Genomic DNA, 25556 nt, shown 5'->3' on the forward strand with positions numbered 1-25556 from the left:
CATCTTGCTTCAGAGAGGTTCTAGTTCCTTAAATTGCAGTACTATAGTTTCACAACATGCTCTCAACAGGGCTGGCTATAACTGGAAACTTATATCAAGTAGGAATTCCTAAATTCCTTCACAGATAAGGATCTCCTAAGATGTGGCTACTTCCTCATCTCAACAGTGAGTTGTTATTATTTTCTAATTTAAATATGCACTATTAAAATTAGCAGTTTTCAAACATATTGTAATATTAAGTACTAGGAAATGTATAATCTAACAACATTCAGATTAAAAAGGGAAGTAACTTGCCTTAATAAGTTTTTTCGGCTTTCAGAATATGAGAAAATTTTACATTAAATATCATGTATTTAAAACATGAAACATTATTAGTCAGATGGCAATACTTCAATGAAATGCATTTTTAAAAAATGTTATAGACAAAATCATTCATTGTTTCCTTTTGTATTTTACTACACATCCAATAACATCTAAAATCTAGGATAGAACTATCCAGTATGAAGTAATTAAAGTCAATTAAAGAAATGATAATATCTCACTTATATAGTACTTATCACACACCAGACTTTTTTTTTCTAGGCCACAAAGATTACCTTTTTAAAAAGTTCAAAAGTTTTCTATCTGTAGTATTTAGAATGTTTAGGTTTTAATTTTGCAGTTATTTTTTTAAAACACTCAATTCATTACTAGACAGTTATAAATAATAAGACTGAATTCTTTCCCTTTAGGTGACTAGATTAGAGAAAATTAAAGCCCATTGGATATTTAATAATTTTTAAACATTCTTGCTATCTTTTAGCAGTTTAATTCATATGATATAAAACTTTTTTAACCAAATGATATTAATTTAGGCTATTTCAGAGTTAGCCATTCACTGTTTTACATTTTGATAGTTTAAGTTCTTCCATGAATTCAAGATATTAGAACTTTACCTAAGCACAATAAGAAATTTAGATCACAACTCTGGCTAGGAATGGAGTCCTTAAACTTCTTATTAAGTTGTAAGAATTCTACATTTTAAAACAAAATGTGCTTAATTATTAAAAATTAAAAAATTATCACATTCATTTAATAACTAAAAAGTAGCATCTCTAACAATAATTCATAATAATTTAAGAAAATTTACATAACAGTATGCATTTAAGAAGATATTCTAATTAAAAGAGATTTTGTGTTTCAAATCATATTTGATATCCACCAAAATTCTGCAATACATGAAAAACAAAAATTCTGAAGAATATCATGCTTTTGTCTGTTTTAAAATGTAATGCTAAACTTCTTAAGTAAAATTTCAACAATGCAGTTGAATAAAACCTAAACTTATCCTTATGAGAGAACCATTCATGTTATCATTTGGAATATTATTTAACCCCAAACCAAGAGTTACATTTATTACAGTATTCGCTACACTAAGCATTTTAGAATTATTTTATACCTTCAAGAGCCTTGGGAGGTGGCTGCTATTATTTATTATCTCCTTTACATATAAAGAAGGCTGATTAAATTATTTGATATACCATAGAATTGAGCTATTTTCATAAAATCTTTTGAAAAAAATTAAGCCAATTTTATAATGCCTAATAGTAATAGTAAGATCTTATCCTTTCCTTTCATATAATTCAATGTTATAAATACATATTATAAAGTTTAATTCCACAAATTGAAAAGTGATGCTAAGATAATTGCTGGGTAAACACCACATTGGCTCTAATGAAAATAATTAAAGAAAATTGCCTTTGACTGACATAAACTAGTATACTTAAACAAATTCTTAGACTTTTAAAAAGATGTTATATCAATTTCACTAGAACTTTGATAATGAAGCAGACTTATCTTTTCTAAGCTATAATTAAATTTTATCAAATGCTCTAAAATTATTTATATTAACTTAATTTCATCTTATAAACTCCCTATTTCTTTTACTACCCAAAACAACGAAGCAAGGAACATTCTGAAATAATTATAAATATATATGTACACATATATGTATATAATATGTGCAGATATATGTACTATGTTGGCATATATTTATTTCCTTTATTCAACAGTCGGTGTGATTAAGTTAAATATTCACACATGTGTAACAGACAGTAGTTTTATATATCTATATTCTCATCCAATAGACATTGTATTTTAGTTTTGCAACAATATCCTGTTAAAAGATGCCATCTCTTTATGGAAAGACCTTGCCACAAGTTGGGTCTTAAGAAAGAAGAACAGTTTGAGCAATTGTATGACCCAGGCAAAAAACATCATCACAAAGGTGAATATATAGGACCAAGAAGTTAGTTGGTTAGTGAAGAGGTTAATTTTCACCTGATTCCATAAACAGGTGGAACAAAGCCTTTGGAAGTGACTATATCCTTGCATGTACCCAGAGAATTTCATGGCATCTTTGTAACATGGAGAAGAGAATAATTTGTTACCATTTAGTAGCTTTCAAAGCATTTGAAAGATTTTCATGTTGAAGAGGGAGGGAAATTGTTGTGTTTGATCCCAGGATTCAGAAAAATGATAGAATTTGAAGAATCAAATTTCCATTTGATATAGGAAGATGAAAAGCTTATTCAGATAGAGCTGTCTGAAAGTGAAATGCTTTCTATGGAAATGTTGTTAATTCTTTATCATCAGTGGTCTTCAAGTGAATGCTAGATAAATGCTTTTCCAAGATTTTACTGTTCAGGTATGAGTCTGACTAGGTAGCTTCTGTAGTTCTTTCCTGTTCTTAAGATATAATGTTCTTTTTCATGCCTTGGAACAATTCTTTTTTTTTTTTTGAAGAATTTTATTTAATTAATTAATTTATAATATTTTTCCATGGTTACATGATTCATGTTCTTTCCCTCCCTCCTCCTCTCAGTTTTACATGTATCATTGATCAAGACCTATTTCCATATTATTGATATTTGCACTAGGGTGATTGTTTAGTGTCTACATCCCCAATCATGTCCCCTTCGAACCATGTGATCAAGTAAATGTTTTTCTTCTGTTCATTATTTCTTTGAGCACAATAGTATTCCACCACCAACATGTACCACAATTTGTTCAGCCATTCCCCAAGTGAAGGGCATCCCCTCATTTTCCATTTTTTTTTTGCCACCACAAAGAGTGTGTCTATGTATAAGTCTTTCTTGTATAAGTCTTTTTTTCCTTTTGATCTCTTTGGGGTATAAACCCAGCAGTGGTATGGCTGGATCAAAGGGCAGACAGTCTTTTAAAGCCCTTTGGGCATAGCCTGGAACAATTCTAATGGGCTACAAACATCTTTTAACAACATTTGAGGAATAATGGGGTGGACTATCCTTGGTAGAATTGAAGTCTTTGTTCCTTTGACCCTCTTTGTTCCATTGCCTCTCTAGTCTAGTTATGGATAAGGCAAAGGGAGTGGGAAGGATTGAACTCCATCAGGGAGGATCAGATAGGCCATGTTTTAGCTCTGTGCTAAATATATAAGATATGTTATCATCTTGCCAAAAACCTCCTCTTTGCTACAACCTGTGTCTCAGCTCCAGAGGTGGAAGGAGTTTTACTACAAACCTATATAACTATGTCTAAGTATATCAAATAAGCTCTCAGTTGTCTTTCTCAGAGAGTCAGCAGCCAATTGACTGAACAGTGAGAGTAGTAAGATGGAATTCTAGACTACATTTCTGGCCCACTTGCTGCAAGCCCTTTGGAGCTTTATCTGATCATTTACTCCCATGCTTGCCTTTCCATTTCATCATAATTCTCACATAAAAGATAGTTTCCAATTTTTGAAAATTCCACTAACAAAGAGCAGAGAAAAGGATGATATTCAAGAGTGTAAATCTCTATTCTATATAGCTTTCTTTTAAAAGAATATATCAAATTAAGGCAAAAGTATGAATATTTTCTTAATTGTCTGTGTCCTTTTCTGAACTTCTTTTTGACCCTTCTGTGTATATTTCATACCTGAATGAGATGCCTTTATTTCTTTTCTTCTTTCCTATGCACTACTAACACTAGCTACCCACTATCTCAGACAACACTCACCTCCTTCTGAAAAAAAAATTCTTTTTTTTATAGTAAAAGAATGGCCAAGTAAATAAATCTACACACTGTCCCATCCATATCTTAAAATGTGTCTCATTCAGTACCTCAGTTCTTTACTAAAAAGTCAATTACTTCTCTGCTAAAAGTTGAGAAGCATGATTTTTCATTAGTTTTCAATAGACATGACTGATCATTGACCTTAGCAGAGTTCTTAAATGTTTCATAGATTTTTTTTTCACATTGTGTTTGCTCTTGTATTAAAAAATATTTTTTCTCACTTAACTCTGAATTGGTTCACCTCAGTCTTCATTGAAATTCAAATTTCTTTTCTGTTGACTTAATAATATTCCATTATCTGCATATACTATAATTTGTTTAGTTATTCCTCAACTGATGAATATTAATCAATTGATACTCATGTTTTCCAACTCTTTGCAAAAATAAGAAAAAAAAATGCTGCTATTAATGATTTTGGTCATGTGTTGCCCAGCAGTTCTTTAAATTTTAAATGTCTTGGAAAAATTAGTGGTAAAAATTCACCTCAATAATAATTACCAGACCTTGAATGAAAATAGTGAAGTGTATTCATACCATGCTATATATAGACTTCTGTGTGGATAGACAAAGCTATGGTTTCTTCCATTATTAACATATGGCTGTGAGAGTTTGGAAAGCCAAGTGCCACAGAATTGATGCTTTCAAGTTATGATGTTGAAGAAGACTTTTGATTATCTCATTGGACATCAAGTAAAACAAATTAGTCAATAATTAAAGAATTCAATTCTGACTATACATGGGAAGAACAAATATTTAGGTTGAAGATGAAACACTTGGGTCACATAAGAAGAGATTTATTGGAAAAAGATATGCTAGGAAAGACTGAAGGCAAAAGAAGGTGATGGCAGAAGATGAGGTGGATAGAGAGTGTCATGGAAGTAAGGAACATGACTTTGACAGATTTTGGGAGATGGTGGAAGGCAAAAGAGTCACAGAGAGTTGGACACAACTGAATAAATGAATGATAATAACAATCTTTGTGGATTATGTATTGGAGACTTAAAGGGAGAAAAGGCATTCAAACCACTTAGGAAGCTAATTCAATAATCCAGCAGATTTATAATGAAGGCCTCAGTTAGAGTGATGGATATCCGAATGAAGAGAAGAGATTGGATGCAAGAGATAATGTGGGGATATAAATGATAAAAATTCGCAAGTGGTTGGATGTAAAGGGTTGTGTAGAGGGAATTTCATCCCCTCCCCCTCCTGGATTGCAGACCAGGTTCATCCCATTTTTCACATGCCAGTGCTGTGTCTATGAATGTAAACAAAAGGGTGTAGGTGGAGCCTACCAGGGGACTACTTCCCTGAGCATGCAGGAGAGAAGGATGGAGGATCCTGCAGGATGAGCTACATATGGTCAGACTTAGAGTAAGAAAAAACTTTAAATTTGTGCTCATCTACCTTTTCTATTTCAAGTGATTATTAATAAACTTTATGGAAAATAAGAACTTGGAGATATTAATTTTAATCTAACAGAGTTAGTAAGAGAGAAAGTCAAGAATGAGGTTAAAGTTGTATATCTCAGTGACTGACAGTATAATGATGCCTTTGGAAGAAATAAAGAAATAAAGGGGCAACTAGGTAGGTCAGTGGATTGAGAGCAAGGCTTAGATACAGGAGTCACTAGGTTCAAATCTGGCCTCAGACATTTTTTAGCTGTGTGTCCCTGGGCAAGTCATTTAACCCCCATTGCCTAGCCTTACCTCTCTTTTGCCTTAGACCCAATACATAGTACTGATTTTAAGGGGGATCATAAGTGTTAAAAAAAAAAGAGAAATGGAGAATTAAAAAAGTTATCTCTTTGAATTGAATGGATAATAATTATACTTTTATTATTATATCATTATACTTAAATTATATTTAAGATTTGCATAAGATATTTAGTTGGGGATGTTCTATAAGAGAATAGAGAGGAGGAAGCATTAATTAAGCACCAACTCTGTGCCAGGAATTGTACTAAGTACTTTGCAAATATTATTTCATTTTATCAAAACAATTACCCCTTAGGGGTTGTTGCTGTTGTTATTATTATTATTATTTGATAGTTGAGAAAGCTGAGGCAGACCAAGGTTAAGTGACTTTCTAAGGATTTCATAGCTAGTTAATATCTAAAGCAATATTTGAGCTTGGTCTTCCTGACTCCAATCTCAGCAGTCTATACATGATGCCATCTAGCTTCCACAATAGGTAGTTGGTAATCCAAGAGTAGAATATCGGCAAAAAGATCACGATTAAAAATAGAAATCCTGAGGTCATTAACATTTTCATGATAGTTCAATATACAGGAATTGGTGAGATCAGTGATAGAGAGTATATAGAGATATGAATAAGTTGACCCAAGACAGAGCACCATGTTACACATATGCATAGTGGGCAAATCAGGAAAATAATATTACAAAAGAGTTTGAAAAGATGCCAGAAATGTAGGAAGAGAATCAGGAAAGATAACAGTGATGGAAATCCAGGGAAAAGATGGCATCTAGGAAATAGAAGTGATTAATAGAGTCAAATGATATAGTAGTAGTCTCTCGGAAGCCAAGAATAACGATTGTCTTTGTGCATTATCATCTATTGATGTACCCTCATGTGGCTATGAAGTCCAAAGTCAAATGATACAGAAGCCAAAAGGCATAAGGACTGAGGCATGATATTTAGTAATAATTGATAACTGAGAAATCAGTTGTAATTAGCAATGAGATCTGAGAAACTAGAAGGAGGTAAAAGAAGGCTTACTGTAAATAACTTTTGATTGAATTTGACTGAGAAAGGGAAATTAGGATACCTTTTATAAAGCAATAGCTTGAGGGGATGGTAGAATGAGGTGATTTTATTTAAGGATTAGAGGCACATTTTTGAGCAATTGGAAAAGAGCCAAAAGACAAATAATAAGGAAAGACAGAAAATTCAGGAAATAGGCAAATTACCAGGAAAATCACAAAGGGGTAAAGTCAAGTAAAGGGGCTGGTATTTCAGGGTCAAGGGGATACCTTTTCCTCTAAACCTAAAGGAAAGCAAGAAAAGGGTAATTTTGCAATGACTTGTCATTGTAGAGTTGGAAAATAGTGAGAACTTTTGACTGATGGACTCCTTTTTAGGGAAATAATTGGTGAAATCTCTTGCTGAGAGAATGAGCAGATGGGATTGTGCAGAGAGAAGAGGTTTGACACAGAAGTTAAGATGTAAGACTCTACGGCTTACAAGACTCATCCACAGGGTCGGCCAGTCCTGTGACATCCTGTTTGGGGTAACGAAAAATGAAGAGTAACAAAAGAAGAGATGGACACTATATGAAAAGAGAGAAATAGTGCCAATTTTATTTGCTTCACACAGAACTTTTATAGGCAAAGACTACTTAGACAAAAAACCTACAGGAATGTACAACTCTACATTCCAGAAACCCTAATCTTGATCAAGGGATAGTCAGGTGTTCGAAGGTCAGCCTACATTCTTCCTTTAATGCAAATACAAACAAAGGGAAGAGGGACAGACGAGGGGATAGGCGCCCACCTAATCACAATTTACCCTTCATAAATGTTATCCCGCAGTCTTCTTGTTTACTGTTCCATCCTTGGTCCCAAGATGGGCGAAGGTCAATCCTCATCTTTGTCTGAAGCAAAGACAAGCAAGTCCACAACTTTATCTTAAGCAAATACAAATAAAGAAAAGAGGAGGTATTCCTCGACTACAATTCCCCCTATTTGTTTTGCAGAAGACTTCTGTGGAGAGCCAAGATTCGGCCAATTTTGCCCAAGCTAGACAAAAGGAGTTGGAACAGACAGGGAAGAAGGACCACTAAGATAACTATGAACAATATGAAGGTTAATATGGTTATACTCATTTGAGCCAAAGGGGATAGCCAACTTTGGCCTGACTTAATCCAATTGTATAACCAATCAGCGATATGTTCCGGGCGAAGGTCCTCAGCTAAAGAGTTATCCATCTCATCAATGATATGGTTCAATTGTTGGATGTCCTCTGAGATGTTACTCTTTAACCAAAGACCTTGTAGATCATTTCTAATTTTTTCGAATGCATCAGACGTGTTAGCTTTAACAGGAAGAAGGCAAAAGGCTGAATAGCGATAATCACACCTTAATTTACCCTTGATAGCTAAAATTTCTACTTGATTGGTAAATAACAATACATCTTTAGATATTTGTTGTAAAGCATAGAAAACCCTTGTATTAATATCCTGCTGCAAGTGTAAAACCTGGGTTACATTCTGTGCTAGCCCATGTAAGTATTCTGCATCATGTTCCAGGGTCTGCACATTAGCTACATTTTTTACTAGAGAAACACTACTGACAGTTGTAGCTGTTATGGTGGCTATAAGAGCCTAAAACTAAATTCCTAAAACTAAGCAAGAAATACATCTTCTTTTCTTAGGGCTGATTAGTTGAGACAATTATTCCATTGCTCTATCTGCCGGTGAGTGATACCACCCCCCTGAGTGTTTACCTTGAATGCCTAATGTAACACTTCTAGTTACTGGATTTTGGACTTTTCCATTATAAGTAACATTAACATAATGAGACATATTTACTTTATCCAATGCTGGGGCTATCTTTCCATAATCAGTCAAAATCTGTGTGAAATTAGCAAAATGTAACCAATTAGCTCTGGGGGCATCACCCACAAAGGTGAGCTGTATCCTATAAAACAATCATGAAATTTATAAGAATCCAATTTCTTTCCAGTACACCTTGTGTTGTTATGCCAATACATCCAAATCATATTTTTCCAATGAATACATGATGCCCTTTTAAATCTACATGACAGCAAGGGCATATTAACAGTGTCTCTTTGTTCATATCCCATCACATATGGACAAATAGGTCTTTCTTGTCCCCAAATACTATCACAAGATTCCCCTAGCCAACCTAGATATTGCAGTTGGCCATAATCTTCATATTTTTCCCTTTTATCTACACGATAAGGTCCTATCCAGAAAGAGTCTGACAGGTCAGGATGACCATAATAATGCACCTGCAGAGATCTGAGGGGCAGGCATGCAGGATAGTCTCCTGCGAGGCACACTGGGGGTGCCTCAACTAGTCCAGTCCAATTGAAAGGCACAAACAAATTGTTGGCCTGATTGTTGTCCTTAGCTTGTCTCTCAAAATGGTAAATGCCAGGAATATCAGTTAGTTTTTGTATATAAGATGACTTCTGGTAAAGTGTGTCCTATGCTGACATACTCTACCCAAGATGGTTGTTCCCCAAAGACCATCTCTGTACTCCAGTAGCTGCACTTAAATTCTGGAATAGAAGCAGAAGAGTCAGTATCTTATGGAGATGTTGTCAAGTCTCCTTTCGAGGCTTCTTGCGCCCTCTCCTAGTCCTTCTCTTTATGGTCAATTTCTCAAACTCAGCAGGGAGGGAGCCATACTCTGTCTTTACTGGGTGGTCCTTGCCAAGTTTGATTATCATCTTTCCACATGCCAAGTTTTTGTTCTGGGGCAGGGAGCACAGGAGTGGTGCCTGAATTTCATTCATAAGAAAATGCAGAGAAAAAATTTTCATCTCTGGATATATTATTGGAAGTAAAGATCAAATTATTTATAGTATATATAGCTATTGCCAATCATTAATGTGGGATGCTGTCTCCCCCTTTTTGTTTTAAAAGAAATGTTTTTTAAGATCTGATACCTGTGAGGTGAATAGCCCAAGTGTGGCAAAAAAGAAAAAATTGTTTGGAAGTATAATCAGGTCCATTATCTGTTTTAAATGTTCTGGGGGGACCAGTCATTTAACACAATTAGGACACTTTTTAACAATACTTTTGGCTTGATCTTTAGTGAGTTGGAACATTTGGCATAAAGCATTACTATTTTGGTGAAATCTATGATGTGATTCCTCAGCTAATTGTATATCAGTTAGATAACATTGAGCAATCAAAGCTTGATCTATGATATCATTTCCTTTAAAAATAGGTCCAGGCAGAGTGGTATGACTGTGTACATGCATGACATACTGGATGTATCCTTTGTCATATGACAGTTTGTAATTTACATTTGTACATTGCTTTGAGTAGATCTGATAACAGCTTTTTCTATACCCTGCAAGAACTGAAAAACATATTTAGAGTCCATTATAAGGTTGAAAGGCTCCTGAAGTAACCAAAAAACTAGTAAAATAGCTGTTAATTCATTTTGTTGGGTAGAAGAATAAGGAGTGGTAAAAATGACAGGTGAACTACCTTCCTTGTATACTCCTGTCTTGTAATTAGCATTTGCATCAACACAAATATTAGGTCCTGATACCGGACAATCTCTTAGAATATGAGGAAAAACAATAGGATGTTGTGACAAAAAAGAAAATAAGCCTTGTGGAGTGTAGGTGTAATAGCAATGGGGTACACTAACAGTAAAGACTAAATATTTCTGTAGTATATCTTTAGCAATGGGTACCTGGACTTCATGAGGATACTCTCCTAAACCTGAGACCACATGTTTTATGCCTTTCCATATTAATTGAGCCATAAGACAGTCATAACTCTGTAAAGCCTTTCCCGTTTTGCTTTTTAGATGTAACCATTCAATGACTCTTTGTTTCTCAGTTAAGGCACCTGTTGGTAACATTAAAGTTGCAAAAATAGTCACTTCCACGGCTAATTGAGGCTGATAATGGTTATCTTCTACTATCTCTAAAGCAAGAGAGGCCTCCGGTGTCAACGTTCCAGGGGAATTCAAGTCAGAGCTCCCTTCCAGTATTTTGAATAAAGGTTGTAATTCAGTTGTAGTAAGAAATGAATATTGCCTGACACAATTGATATCACCTAACAATTTCTGATAATCATTAAAAGCAGTCCTTTCTTAATTGTATTTTTGAAGCATAACAGATGTTGCCTATAACTGAGCCCCTAGATAGAGGACGGGACTTGTTTTGTGAATCTTTTCTTGAGTAATAGCTAAATGGTATTTTTGCAAGGTAATTTCCAATTGACTATAGATAGCACTTGCTTATTTGAGATTCATCTTCAGCCATGATAAGAATATCATCCATATAATGGACGATGTACAGAGCAGGAAGGTGTAGTCTTACAGAATGAAGGGCTGAAGCTACATATTGTTGGCTGAATAATCTTATCATTCTGGACATGGAATGTTTGCACTAAAATTCACAGCTTCAAACAAGCTACTTGGTCAGACCAGGCCTGGCAAAGTTTGTTTGTTTGAGTGTCTTAAAACCTCTGAATCTACAATTAAAATACACTTATCTTAAGTTCTATCACACAGAGGTTGTTAACTCTTTGAGATCCCTATTGCAGTTCATAAGTATTAGTGTGGAACTTCTTTCTCCTTCCTGTGTGCAAGGAAGGGGTTAATAGCTTCTGAGCAATTGATCCTAAGGCTCCTTGGCTCAATTTAGATTTATTACTTAACAGCCTTGTCCCATCCTTCTTTAACAAGTGAGCTTACTATAATATTGAATTTATCAAACCTTTTTCATAATAATTTACTCTCAGTGGATTTTAGTTTAAACTCCACAACTCCCAAATAACTTTGATTAAGTCCTTTAGCAATGTTTCAGTGTTTAACCAAACTGAAGTACAAAGCATTTACATGCACTCCTCAAAACCTGTCTAAAGTAGAATAAAACCTACAATTTAGTTTTCGTTTAGCCTAAAATATTGCTATATTCCTCATTAAATTCCATCAACATTATTACAATTATATCTAATTCATACTAGAATTTAAGAATATCAGTTAGTATCTCTATTCATTATTCTTATTGCAGTGGAACACTTCATAAAACGAATCCAGACACCTCCAAATTAAATTATAAATTTATATAGATAGGTTATAAGATATAAAGTTATTTCCCTTCACATAAAGATTCTTATTTGACAGTCAAACATAGTTTGATCACAAACATAGTTATGTGAGGTCAGAGATCCTTAGGTTTGTCCTCAGAGGCTGGTTACTTTCACAGTTACTTAATCACATCCCTAGTTAGCTATATGTTACCTGGCATTCCAGCCGGACCTCTTTGATATTCCTGAAGTTCCTTTTGTTACCTGACCTTCCTAATTCTTATCCTTCAGCTAATTAGAGTCTTTTTTTTTTTCCAGCCTGCCAAAACTGTTTGACCTCCTGAGGGGGAGGGGGCTGGGTCTGTTTCCTAAAAAAAACTTAGGAAGGGATAAATCTCCCTTATCTACTTCAATTAATTATTTTCTCTTATTGGGACTACTTCATTATTTCTTCTGGCTTCCCCTCTTTACCATTATTGTAAGTAGAGGAAAGGCATTATATGGAATTGTATTCAATCTTCATGACAAGCCCTCTTGATTTCAGGGCTGGTTAAATTTGTCTTGTTAAGGACATACAGTTTGTATATCATATACCCTTAACCTATTTAGGTGGAAAACTGAATTCTCTTCATAATACAAATGCATACATATTCTGTATTCACTCAGCATCACTAATTTCCAGCATTCGGTATCTGAATACATACATGTTCATCTCTAGATTACAAATTCTTTCCTATGCATTTTTCACATTTAAAAACAATTCATATAACCTTGATCAAAAACATCATTTAGAAATTCTCTCTTGCAAAATACCAAATTCTTAATACTAGTATTATAAAATTCCATGAACAGATTAATTACTTAAACTTCTTGTGTGTCATATGATTTCTTGTTACTATTCCTGACAGCACATGCATTAAAATAAATCTGATTTGAAAAAATCCCAAATTTAATTTCTAGAATAAGTTCTTCTCAACAACAGGATGACTTTTACATATATAAAGTAGCCAGTGCAATTTTTTGTCCTTATAGAATAAAATATTCCCTCTCTGTGTCAGTCTGGCTATCAGCCACATTTAGACAATTCTCAAATTCACTGAAACCATTATGTATAGCAATATTTAATAAAACAAACTTCTAACCAGGAGTTTTGTTGTGCTCAATAAAATCTGATTAATATTTCACATTTAACTGACAAATAGTTGCACGAAATTAAATTTAGGTCATATCAAAATCATTAACAATCCTCCCAAATTGCATACATCAAACCATAGGATTAATCTTAAGTGAAAAATAGCCTCTAATTGTGGAGTAAAAATCTCCCTTTTTCTGCTCTGAATTTTTCTCTTTTTCGCTCCTTTGGGGGCCCATCCAAAGGAAGAAAGAGGAAAAAATCATTGAACAGGTATTTGCTTTTGTCCTCTGCTGAGGATTTTTGACAGACAAGTTCAATCTTGAAACTATCCCATTTTATATTCTTTCTTTTTGTGTGTCCAATTTAAGAATACACAGAGATGAGACTTTGACAAAGACAACAAAAAACAGAAACACACAACATTGTGACAAGCATGCTTTGAAAGGAAAAAATCAGTCTTTTAGGATCCATTCTAAAGAAAAAATACAATTTCCCTCTCACCCTTAGAGTATCTTGTATACTCACCACCGAGGGGATCTCCATAGCATTGAAACTGCATGACCAGCACACAGCGTAGGGGGTTCTCCAAAGAGAACCGAAGGAAGGGTTCCAAGAAAAGAAAAGAATGGGGGGAAGGGAGTCCCTAATAGGGGACAGCTTAAACTAAAAAGCGAAAGAGAGAAAAAGTTGGGGAACAGAGGAGGCCCACAAATACTGCACTCTCTCTGTTCAATTCTTCTGCCCATCCGAGCTGCAGTCTCGGGGCAAAAGCTGTTAACTCTTTGTCATCCTTTGACCAGCAAAGGAATCGGGGTTACGAATGAAAGTCCCTGTCCGGGCAGCCATTTGTAAGACTCTATGGCTTACAAGACTCATCCACAGGGTCGGCCAGTCCTGTGACATCCTGTAACGAAAAATGTAACGAAAATGAAGAGTAACAAAAGAAGAGATGGACACTATATGAACAGAGAGAAATAGTGCCAATTTTATTTGCTTCACACAGAACTTTTATAGGCAAAGACTACTTAGACAAAAAACCTACAGGAATGTACAACTCTACATTCCAGAAACCCTAATCTTGATCAAGGGATAGTCAGGTGTTCGAAGGTCAGCCTACATTCTTCCTTTAATGCAAATACAAACAAAGGGAAGAGGGACAGAGGAGGGGATAGGCGCCCACCTAATCGCAATTTACCCTTCATAAATGTTATCCCGCAGTCTTCTTGTTTACTGTTCCATCCTTGGTCCCAAGATGGGCGAAGGTCAATCCTCATCTTTGTCTGAAGCAAAGACAAGCAAGTCCACAACTTTATCTTAAGCAAATACAAATAAAGAAAAGAGGAGGTATTCCTCGACTACATTAAGAAAAGTGAAAATGAGTCAATAAAGGACAAGTAAAAATACTGACAATCAGCAATAAGGATTGTTAGTGGGCAAAGGGCATATTTTTATGACTTTCTTCTATTTTCACACCACGAAACTCGGAAAAAAAAAATGTGAGATTAATTCAAGTTCAGGGTTTGGAAAAAGAGTGAGTAGCAACATGGCAAAGGAGTAAGTTATTTAAGAGCATAAGAAAGTTAAAACCAAAATAGATTAGGAGAGCAGGTAGGTAACTCAGTGGATTGAAAGCCAGGGCTAGAAATAGGAGACCACGTGTTCAAATTTGACCTCACACTTCCTGGACGTGTGACTGGAGGCAAGTTACTTAACCCCCATTGCCTAGCAGTTAACACCCTTCTACCTTGAAACCAATACATAGTTTTGATTCTAAGACAGAAGATAAAGTTTAAACAACAACAACAACTTGAACAAGTTAGTTACAGAATCAAAGGTTTTTTTTAAAGGAGGAAATTTAAAGGGGGAAAACAATGCTGGAGCAGGATGATGGCCTGGGAAGGAGAAAAGACTCTGTAAAGTGACTAAGATTTGCAGTGCTGGTAGGAGGGAGAAATGATTTAAGTTGAATTGGAAAGATAAGAAGGAAGAAAATAGGCTGCTAAAAAAATAAGATCAAGGCTGGTGGCAATACTTTCTTGAATATGGGTATTGCTTTTATACTTTGATCCTGTAATATTACTACTGTGTCTATATCCCAAGGAGAACATAAAATAGGGAAAGGAACTACTTGTTCAAAAATTTTCATAGAAGCTCTTTTTGTGTTGGCAAAGAATTGGAAATTGAGGGGATGTTGATCAATTGGAGAATGGCTGAACAAATTGTGGTATATGATAATGTAGAATCAGGAGAACATTGTACATAGTAATAGCAATATTGTATGATAATCTATTATGAATGACTCAGCTGCTCTCAGCAGTATAATGAACCAGGACAGTTCTGAAGGACTTATGACAAGGTATACTATGGCCCTCAAGAAGAAGAATTGTTGGAATCGGAATGCAGATCAGAGTACACTATCTTTCACTGTTTTATGTATTTGGGGGTTTTGGTTTTATTTGAGTATCCTCTTATAATGATCAATATGGAGGTATGCTTTGCTTGATGGTACATTATGTACCATTGTATGGTATAACCCAGATCAAATTGCTTACCATCTCTGAGAGGGGGACAGGAAGGTAGAGAGGGAGGCAATTTGAATCTTATAAATTTGGAAAGCATGAAAAATTATTATTACATGTAATTGGGAAAATAAAATTTCTTTTTTGAAAATAAGAGTCCTGCTTTGAACATTATAATTAGTTCCCCACCTAAGCCTTTTAATTTTGCGATACTCTTTTCTCGTCCCCCAAATAAATACTGTGCCAAAATATTCAATAATCCATCCCCGCCCAAACAAAGCACTTTGATTTAGATCCATTATCCAAATTTTAGCATACAAACTGTCCACCTTTTTTTCTTATACTCTAGGATGGTACATTTTAGGCCTTTTCTTGCATGTTGATGAATGATAGTTTATATACTTTTGTAACTTATATAAACTTAATATGCCTGTATACATGCATATTTTCAGAAACATATTCACTCTATACATATATTCCATCTAAATCATCAAAATATTTATGTTTATGACATATTTCCTCTCTAAAGCAGCTAGGTAGCACAGTGAATAGAGCGTGGAGTCAGAAAGATTCATTGTTATAAATTCAAATTTAAGCTCAGAAACTTACTAGCTCTGTGACCCTGAGCAGGTCCCTTAACCCAGAGTTTTTTCAGTTTCCTTATTTGTAAAATGAGCTGGAGAAGGAAGTGGTAAATCATGCCAATATCTTTGCCAAGAAAACCAAATGGGGTCATGAAGAGTTGGACATGACTGAAATGCTTGAGCAAGAAAACATTTATGTACCTAAATTTACACATGTCTTATAAAACATGAAGAAAATATTTTTATTTCAATTATTTAAGTTCATCTATGCTTGTTTAATGAAATCTTTAAATTTAAGTATACATGTATAAAATGTTGGTTGTTTCATTATTAAAGAAATTATTGATTTCATAAATCTCAATACATTCTCACCTAACAGATCACAGTTGCTTTGAAACTTAAATAATTTTGATTAGTTGGAGCAAAAGACTTAATCAGCTTATTTGTAGTCTCCTATTCTTGTCAACAGATACATCATCTGTCACTGGTCTCATTTAAAATCCTTTTTTTACTTTGGCAAGACTTGATATTTATGAATAAACTCATAAGGTCTTAAAGAATCTAGAGCCACCTTTCACCCAAAGACAAGGCTAGCAAATAGGACTTTAGTGTAGCACATGCAAACTCTAATTATTCTCAATGTTAAGTTATACAATAATACGAAACACTATTATTTAACAAATTATTATTATATTATATAATATTATTTTATTAGAGTTAGCCAGGTTATGCAGTGGATAGATATTTGGATCAGGAGTAAGGAGAACCTGAGCCTAAATATATGGTAACTTACTAGTTGTGTAATGTTAGGTAAGTCACCTAACCTCTGTTTGTCTCAGTTTCCTCAACTAAAATGGAGAGGATAAGAGCACCTATCTGCCAGGGCTGTAATGAGGATCAAATGAAACACAAATTATAAAGTATTTGCAACAATCAAAGCTAAATATATTTTTGCAAATATTTTCATCCATTTTGCATACATTAGTATGCAAATATAGTTGTATTATGAACTATAGCATTGAAATATAAATGAGCTCATAAAGGATATCTTTGTTAATATATTTAATGGTGGGGGGAGAATCACACCATATGATTTGTTGCATAATGAAAGATAAGCTTAACAGAGATAATCTAATTTATATATCTCCATATATATAGTTTTGCTAAAATAGCTTTTTAAAAAAGTAGAATATTAAAGGTTTTAAAACTATCCTTTGAAAGAGTTGTGGCAAAAAATTTCATAAAAATTGCTGAACAAAGGAAATAAAGGTTTATTTGTGAAATTTCATTTTGCTTGGGCTCATTGTATAAGAGTAACATAAAGCTTATTTAACAGTGTCTTCAGATGTTACATCAATACCATAATAATACCCACACCAAATCCTGAATGTATAATTCTTCTCTGGTTACAGTTTAGAAATGAAGATTATTTTTGACAAAAATGTTATAAAATACAATGAAATTTTTATTTTTAAAGCAGATTACTGTATTACTATATATTATTAGAAAAATTATCAAATCATGTCCAGTCTATTTGGAAATTATCCTAAATTTATATTTCCTTAAACCAGCTGGTTGGTAATTAATTATCAGCTACTTGAGTACAGATACTTTATTCTATCTCTCTCTTTTTATTTTGTATCTCCCCCTAGCACCTAATTAAACACTCAGAAACGGTATTCTTGAGTCACTAGTAAATGAATTTACTGCATCTGACATAAGGCAGTCATATATGTAATCAGAATAAGATCAGTTGGCCACTCTCTCTAGTGTTGGCATTTTAGAAGAACCCTCCTTAAGAAGTAGGTTACCTTACTGAGTCAAATATTTCCACAGGATAGTATTTCCATAGTGTTTTGGAGAAGAATATGCTGCCCTAAAGTCAATAGTAGAGTGGTATGATGGAAAGAGTATTGGTCTCATCATGTGATATGCTCATTTATTTCTCAGCTAGGACATATAATAGTTATATGACTGAGTCAGTCAGATAGTTAATAAATAGTTTTAAATGCTTACTTCATAATAGGCATTATGCAAAGCACTTCTCTGGGCACTATAAAACTCTGAATGTAAAAGCTGAAACAAAAACTCCCAAGATATTGGCAATTAGTCTCATTACTTCCTGGCAAGTAGAAGGAAAGGAAATGGAAAAAGTGTCAGATTTTATATTCTTGAATTCAATATTTATTGCAGTTGGCAATGCAGCAATGAAACTAAAAGATGCTTGCTCCTTGGAAGAAAACTGGCAAATCTGGAAAATACACTAAAAAAGAGACATCACCTTTCAAACTAAGATCTGTATAGTCAAACCTATGATTTTTTTTTTGAGTAGCAATGAATAATTGAGAGTGTTAAAATATAAGGAAAGTTGAGTACTGCAGAACCAATGCTTTTGAATTCTGATGTTGAAGAAGATTTTTGAGAGTCACTTGGATGAAAAGAGATCAAATCAGTTAATACTTAAAGAAATGTATTCAGACTATTCACTGGGAGGTCAAATACTGAAAACTGAAGGCAAAGCTTAAATACTTTAGCCATATGAGAAGATAGAACTCATTAGAAAAAATCATGATGTTGAGAAAGATTGAAGTCAAAAGAAAAAGGGGATGGCAGAGGATGAGATGGATAGCTAGTATTATGAAAACAATGAACATGTACTTGGACTGGCTTTGAGAGAAAAAAAGGATAGAAGAGATTTGTGTGATATGGTTCTTGGGATCAGGAAGAGTTGAACAGAATGGAATGCCTGAACAACAAATAAAATGGAAATAATATTTACTTATTAATATAAGTGGTTGTTAGGAAAGTACTTTGTACAATATTGCAGTCTATAACATATCCTTTAGCAGAGGTATCAAACAGAGTCCTATGGCTGAGTATGGCAGGAATCAGATTAAAATTGTAGGGATTAAATTTATGGACTAAATATAAGAGAATGTGGTCACTGATTTTAAAAATTACTACAGCTCAAGTCAAAATGACTTTTTAGCAGCTTTATTTAAAAAAGGAGGGAAAGAGTGAAAGTAGATAATTGTAAAAGGAGGATAGAGAAGATATCTAACACACTGAATATTTGCTCTAGTGCCTGGCCCCACTCCTGCAGGGCTCGTTAACCCCAGATGGAGGTCCTAGTGATGAATTAAGCAAGTTTCACCTACACAGCATCCTCTGAGAGGGAGACCTCTCTGGTACTAATCTTTCCAGAAGTCAGGAAAGTGGGGTCAGCTTTTTTTTTCCACTCACCCAATCCAAAGTCCAAAGGGAGCAGATCTTACCAGAAGCAGTTCAAGTCACCAGCCCCAGGTCCTTCATGCTGAAGATTCAGGCTGAAGACGGAAGACCTACTAGATAAGAAGTCCATCATCTTTTATAGTCTTTTTTTTACATTGTGTCATGTCCCTTCCTCCACTTTACAGGGACCAATTGCAGCCTTTAAATTTGCTTAAATCTGCCCAGGGCAATCAGTTGCTTCTGGAGGTATATCTCATGTTAGTAAGTGGATTGTGAACCTCCCCTACTTATTGTTAATTCACTTTGGGTCAATTAAATTTAAAAGTAGGGAAGGGGAGAATCAATCCCAACTTCACAAAATGTAATAGAGAAAAAGTCAACAATAAAAATACAATAAAAATGGTGTTAATATGCAGTTTTCTAAGTCAATATACAGTCCTTCAGGGATCCTTGTTTACATTGCAATGTCTTCCATTTTTACTTGAAGTTGACATCACTATTCTAGAGATTCCCCAAGGCAAGTTCCTACTTTAACATATCAATTTGTACTATAACTAATTTTGTTCTCAGAAAGTTGTTTAATAATCAAAAAAGTAGAGTAGCCATAGACCTGTGGGATAACTATTTCATTAGGTAACTTTAGGGTAACCAAAGCCTACAACTCAAGAATTTTTGCTTGTGCTGTTAATTAATGTATTCTAATATCTTCAACTTGATTTTTTTTCTTCTTTATAAAAATGTCAAGTATCTTCTCACAATTGTTAGTAGTTGTAAGCATTATAAACTCATAATATTAGTACTTTGGGAATACTTAGAAATATTTTAACTCATATCTTGTAATTAAAAGAAAATAAACAAAATTAATAACATTTGAAACATGAATGATGTTAACAGAGTTTTCTTTGTATTTGGGGGATGAATTTAAAAAACTTTAAGTTGCTTTTTAAAAATAATTATTCTATTAGCAAATACGGGTGTGAAAAGTCACAAAAGTAGATAGCATTTGTTCTAGGAGAATGGTTTTCAGATTATAAAAAATAATAATAGTGATTGGTTTTGTTTTGTTTTATTTTCCTCCTGAATTCTACATTGGTAATGAAGGCTGATACATCCTCTACATTTAGATTTACAAAGTTCTTTGGATAAACTGCTTAATATGATCTTCATAGTAATACTTTGAGGTAGTTAACAAGCATTGCTATTTCCATTTTTTGGAAGAGGAAACTATAACTGAAAAATGTAAAATGAGCTATCCCTGGCTCCCTGGATTGGCATATAAAATGGGATTCAAACTCACTTCTAGAGTTCCTCCACTCCTACAATTCTTTCTATAATACTACAGTGCCTTTCAAGTGGATGAGGTTATACCTGTTAAAGAAAAAATTGTGCTTCAGTTAAGGGTTAGTTTAGATGACTACAAATATCACCTTTTAACATTTAAATAATTTGATTTTCTTAATAAAAATGGAAACAGGATGTTGAAATTCAAAAGAAATGAAATGCTTAGAAGAGAGCACTTAGCTGGTCTCATTGAGTTTAAGTCCCCAGCTATAGACAGTTATATTTCAGAGAACTCAGAGAACTGTCAAATGTAATCATTGGGCCAATGACAAATGATTTCAAATGATCATCAAAAATGGAGAATTAACAGCACTATAAAAGAGAAATGCTGCCTCCATTTTTAAAAGACAATCTAATAAATGATAAACTGGTGAATTTGAATGCAATTTTTGAGGGAAAAGGTGAATATAATATTAAAGACTTGGTTTATAAGCATGTTGAAGGGAAATGATGATGAAGAAAAATCAGCATAGTTTCTTTAAGAACAGAATATGTTGGTGTAGCTTGGTGGCTTAGTGAATAAAGAGCTGGGCTTGGATTTGGGAGGTCCTGAGTTCAAATTTGACCTTAGACACTTCCTAGCTATGCCTCTGGGTAAATCACTTGAGTCCAAATGACTAGATCTTAGTACTCTTTTGCCTTGATACTATTACTTAGTATAGATTCAAGACAAAAGGTTAAGGACTTAAAAATATTTCTAAAGACTACATCTCACTTGGCCAATCTCATTTACATTTTGGATAAGTAACTTATTTTGTATGTTTGGTAAATGTCACAGACATACCATAAATACATCTCAATTTGGTATTTGATAAAACATTTCTTCATACCTTTGTATATGAGACAGTTCATCAGTTCATCATTTTTTTTCACTGTCTTTGAAGACTTAATCATCAGATTTATATATGAGAAGAACCTCTGAAGATTGGGCAATAATGAGAACCTTTTATATACTATGTATTAAGTGCTTTGCAAATATTATCTCATTTGACCCTAATAAGAACTTTGGGAAAGAGAAGCTATTATTATCCCTCTTTAACAGTTGATGAAACTGAAATGGAGATTAAGTGACTCATCAAATGTCACAAACATTGTAAATACCTGAGACCAGATCTGAAGTCAGGTTTTCTTGAAGGCAAGATTAACATTCTATTTCCTGCATCATCTGTCTCCCTAACACTGGGTAACAGCATCAAGATCCAAAAATATCTCAAGAGTTTAAAAGTACAAACTCTTGCTAACATGACTAGATGTGACAGTGAGAGATGCAAAATCATATAATTGGGCATAATAAATCAATGACAAAGAATGCAAGTTGGAGAACATAATTAGCTCATGTGGAAAATGTCTGAAGATTTTGATGGATTTATATGCTCAAGATGTCAACAGCATGATGAGGTAATCACCAGAAAAGCTATTATGATTTTAGGCTGAATTAAGAGATTTTACAGAAATAGGAACATGATAGTTTTATTGATCTGTTTTTTTTATGGCAATGAGTTCTCTCTCAGGAAGTTACTTTCCCTGTCTATATATTTGCTATTTGCTTATCTGCTTTATATGTTGAAATTTTTGGTGGCTATAGCAGAGAAAGAAAAACCAAGCCTCAGACTTCCATTTTGAAGTTATACTTCAAGGGCATAGATAATAATGCATGTTGAAGGGAGTAAAGTCCTAAAAACGAGACAGATACTATCATGCACTCTCCAAGTTTCAATTTCCTCATCTTTAAACTTAAAAGGTTGGATTTGAAGACCTCTACTATTGTCTCTAAATATATGAGCCTAAGATGGGTGATATGACTCTATCATATTGATCTGTAATCATTCCTAAGGTAAGTTTGATGTATAATGATAAACTCTCTATGTCTAGCTAAAGAAATTACTTGACCTTATCTGCCCAGGTAATCAAACCTAAGATAACAAATCCTCCCCTTTCAACCTTTTCTAGCTCTTGGGTTTCTAAAAGTCACTGAAGAATTTCAACCAATTATAATGATTTCAACATTTCTATCTTTATATCTTTATCACTATATCTGCATTGCTTCAACAATTGTCCTATTTGACACCAATTAATTTCCTCTAATATTCTTTAGAAACCCTTTTTGAAATTTTTATTCCTGCCTCATCACTGATCACATGAACATCGTTACTTCAGCAAATAAATACCTCATTAGAAGTTTGGAGATATCTGGTTGTCTCATCTAAAGTGTTTTCATTCATTCCTTAGAAAGAAGGTCATTGTTCATTCTCTTTAATCTTCTCAATCACTTTCAGGATACCTAAATTCTTATCTTAGCTCAAACAATAACAGTAGTGTAAAGTAGTCAGAAAAGTAAACCAGCCTCTCTGTTTTTCAATTTTACTATATGTAAATTAAAGAAGTTGGACTTGATGGCCAATAACAACTCTTCCAGCTTTAAATGTATGACAAATTAATATATGTTCTTATGTATTTTGGCAAGATTGAGCCAAACTTCTATAATTTGGATAAGACTAGACTTTGCTTGTTTGGGTGTGTCATTTTGGAACTAATAAAATTTTTATGATTAATTGAATGATACACTTCCTGCAAAGAAGGAAAAGGGGTAGGGCATGGAGCATGGTGCATAGTTTTGAACTTGCATTGAGATGCAAATTAGATATATGTATAGTTGCACCTGAATCAGATAGTTGACCTCTGCCTTGCCTTATCACTACATAATGTGGGTGGTTTGGTTCACTGCTAAGATCTGGCAAATATATATACGTATATTCTTTCCAGTCAGAATCAAGACTTGCTCCGTACGGTATTCATTTACAGTTCCTGATCTAGTAAACATTAAACAGGTGAGTTGGGAACTTTTGACTATGTCATATATATATATATATATATATATATATATATATATATATATATATATATATATGCTAGAGAAATTTGGACTGTGTGGTTGTGGTAGGCAGAGTTGACAAAACTATTTTATTTGTAAAAGTTCTATTGGAATGTTTTCCAGACTATTAATACTAATTTAAAATACATAGGGAAGGAAGGAGTCTGATACCAGTAATCCCTCAATAAACATGATTCAACTGCCTTTTATCAGGTTGAGTAGTATCATTTGGAGAAGATTCCCAGCAGATAGTTTCTTGGATATTAATTAATAGTCTATGCTTGGGTATACTCAGTGAGATGAAAATTTGAAGACTGAGCTCTTAGATATTAATGATAAAAAGCAAACCTACATATGTAAATGTGAATATATGTGATGGTGGGCTGGAAAGGAGTCCTTCTTTGCATAGAGATTTGACAACCCATCTTTGGTGCTGAGATACTGAGGGTTCCATATACAGGTGCTCTTTAACATTTAATGACCCTTTACCATCAAATAGCTTTGGAACACCAGTAACCCACAGTACTCAATAATAGCATATTAATACTATAAAGCAGTCTTGGTATTCCAAAGATATTTGATAGAAATTTTGGAGGGGGGTTTCCAAGGGCCTAGAAGTCTTTCCTTCCTTTGGGGCAGGCTCATTTTACTTTGAGGGCTATGAAGATCTAAATCCAGATCAGAAGAGATTTCTCAAAGCACTTTGGGAGCCAAAGATTCAAGAAATGCCATAGATTTATGCATTTGAATCAGGGCATTTGGCAAATGCCTAGAGGAAAAACAAAAAAAAACAGGTTAGTCAACTATTGGCATATTGCTTTATTGTTATGTAGTAACTAAAAATAATTTGGTATGTATAGAAATTGATGAAAAGTTGTTAAAAACCTGAAAGATTCTAACTTTAGCATTAATTAACCTATTAAAAAGTAATTAATTTTTATAGGTGGTTACCCTTTCCTGAGAAGAAAAATAATATATGTAGACAAAAAACTGAAGATACATGATGGAGCACTGGTAAGGAAGACAATTTGTTGAAATCTTTTCTCTCTCAAAATCTTTCCTCCAAAGGACAATTAAATCCTAAAGTTCTGAAATATAATGGATACTTTCTTCTGATGAACTCAGTATTTCCTGAGATGGGAAGCACTAGGTACCTATTCAGTAGACAATAAATAGCTGAGCAGGTCTGTACTTGGGTCACTTCATTCATTGTGCCCACGTACAGGATTTATTATTGGACAATAGAGGAAAGGCTGGCCATTACATCCTTTCATAGATTTTGAAAGTCACACAGTCTTCTCACTGTTTGCCCTCATTTCCTTCATTCTGAAGGAGCTAACACCTCAAAGCAAAAGTGAAAGACATGTTTTCAAAGGCCAAGTGGAGAAGAAAGGAATATTACTCAGGGATATCATGAATCTACTCTGTGTGTGTGTGTGTGTGTGTGTGTGTGTGTGTGTGTGTGAGAGAGAGAGAGAGAGAGAGAGAGAGAGAGAGAGAGAGAGAGAGAGAGAGAGAGAAAGAGAGAGAGAGAGAGAGACAGAGAGAGAGAGAGAGAGAGAGAGAGAGAGAGAGAGAGAGAGAGAGAGAGAGTATGTGCAACTTGAAAATGAGATCAAGTTTTTAGTCTGCATAAATTAGTTTGGAGGTCTTTGTGGACTGGGAATGATTCCATTTCTCAATTTGACTTTTATTTTAGCTCCAGTTCCCTGAGAGAATTCTGTGAGTCACAGCTTGTGTAGACTTTACATTTGTATCAATTGACTTTCATGAAGTAGGAATAAGTTTATTAATACTATGTAGTAAATGAATATATATATATATATATATATATATGTAACCAGAGATTTTGTCCCTGTTCTCTTTCTTAAAGAGTATACAAGGAATATAACTCCTTGATAGACATTCCAACTCCTCTCTTACAAGATGCCAGAGTATGAAATTTTGTTATTGGGGCTGGACAGGAAAAGTCTTAGATTCAACTGATAAGAGTAATATAATTTGAGGTCCATGTTAATATATTTCATTGTCTTCTCTTGTC

At 34.0% G+C, this 25556-nt stretch overlaps 1 protein-coding gene across 4 annotated transcripts in view; it reads left to right on the forward strand.

Moving 5' to 3' along the window:
• LOC100009995 (arylsulfatase F) overlaps window positions 1-25556 on the forward strand; it is an 80586-nt gene continuing 55030 nt past the window's right edge. Inside the window, exons 1-4 of one of the 4 annotated variants that reach the window (XM_016424805.2) lie at window positions 1-165; window positions 22385-22477; window positions 23407-23471; window positions 24459-24529. In XM_016424805.2, coding sequence (XP_016280291.2) covers window positions 24516-24529 — 14 coding nt within the window. In that variant the 5' untranslated portion in view covers window positions 1-165; window positions 22385-22477; window positions 23407-23471; window positions 24459-24515. The remainder of the gene's footprint in view (window positions 166-22384; window positions 22478-23406; window positions 23472-24458; window positions 24530-25556) is intronic. The other 3 variants (XM_007500980.3, XM_016424806.2, XM_007500981.3) reach the window with 3 other exon arrangements.

This window comes from Monodelphis domestica, chromosome 8 (genome assembly GCF_027887165.1).
Source record: "Monodelphis domestica isolate mMonDom1 chromosome 8, mMonDom1.pri, whole genome shotgun sequence".
NCBI classification, from domain to species: Eukaryota; Metazoa; Chordata; class Mammalia; order Didelphimorphia; family Didelphidae; genus Monodelphis; species Monodelphis domestica.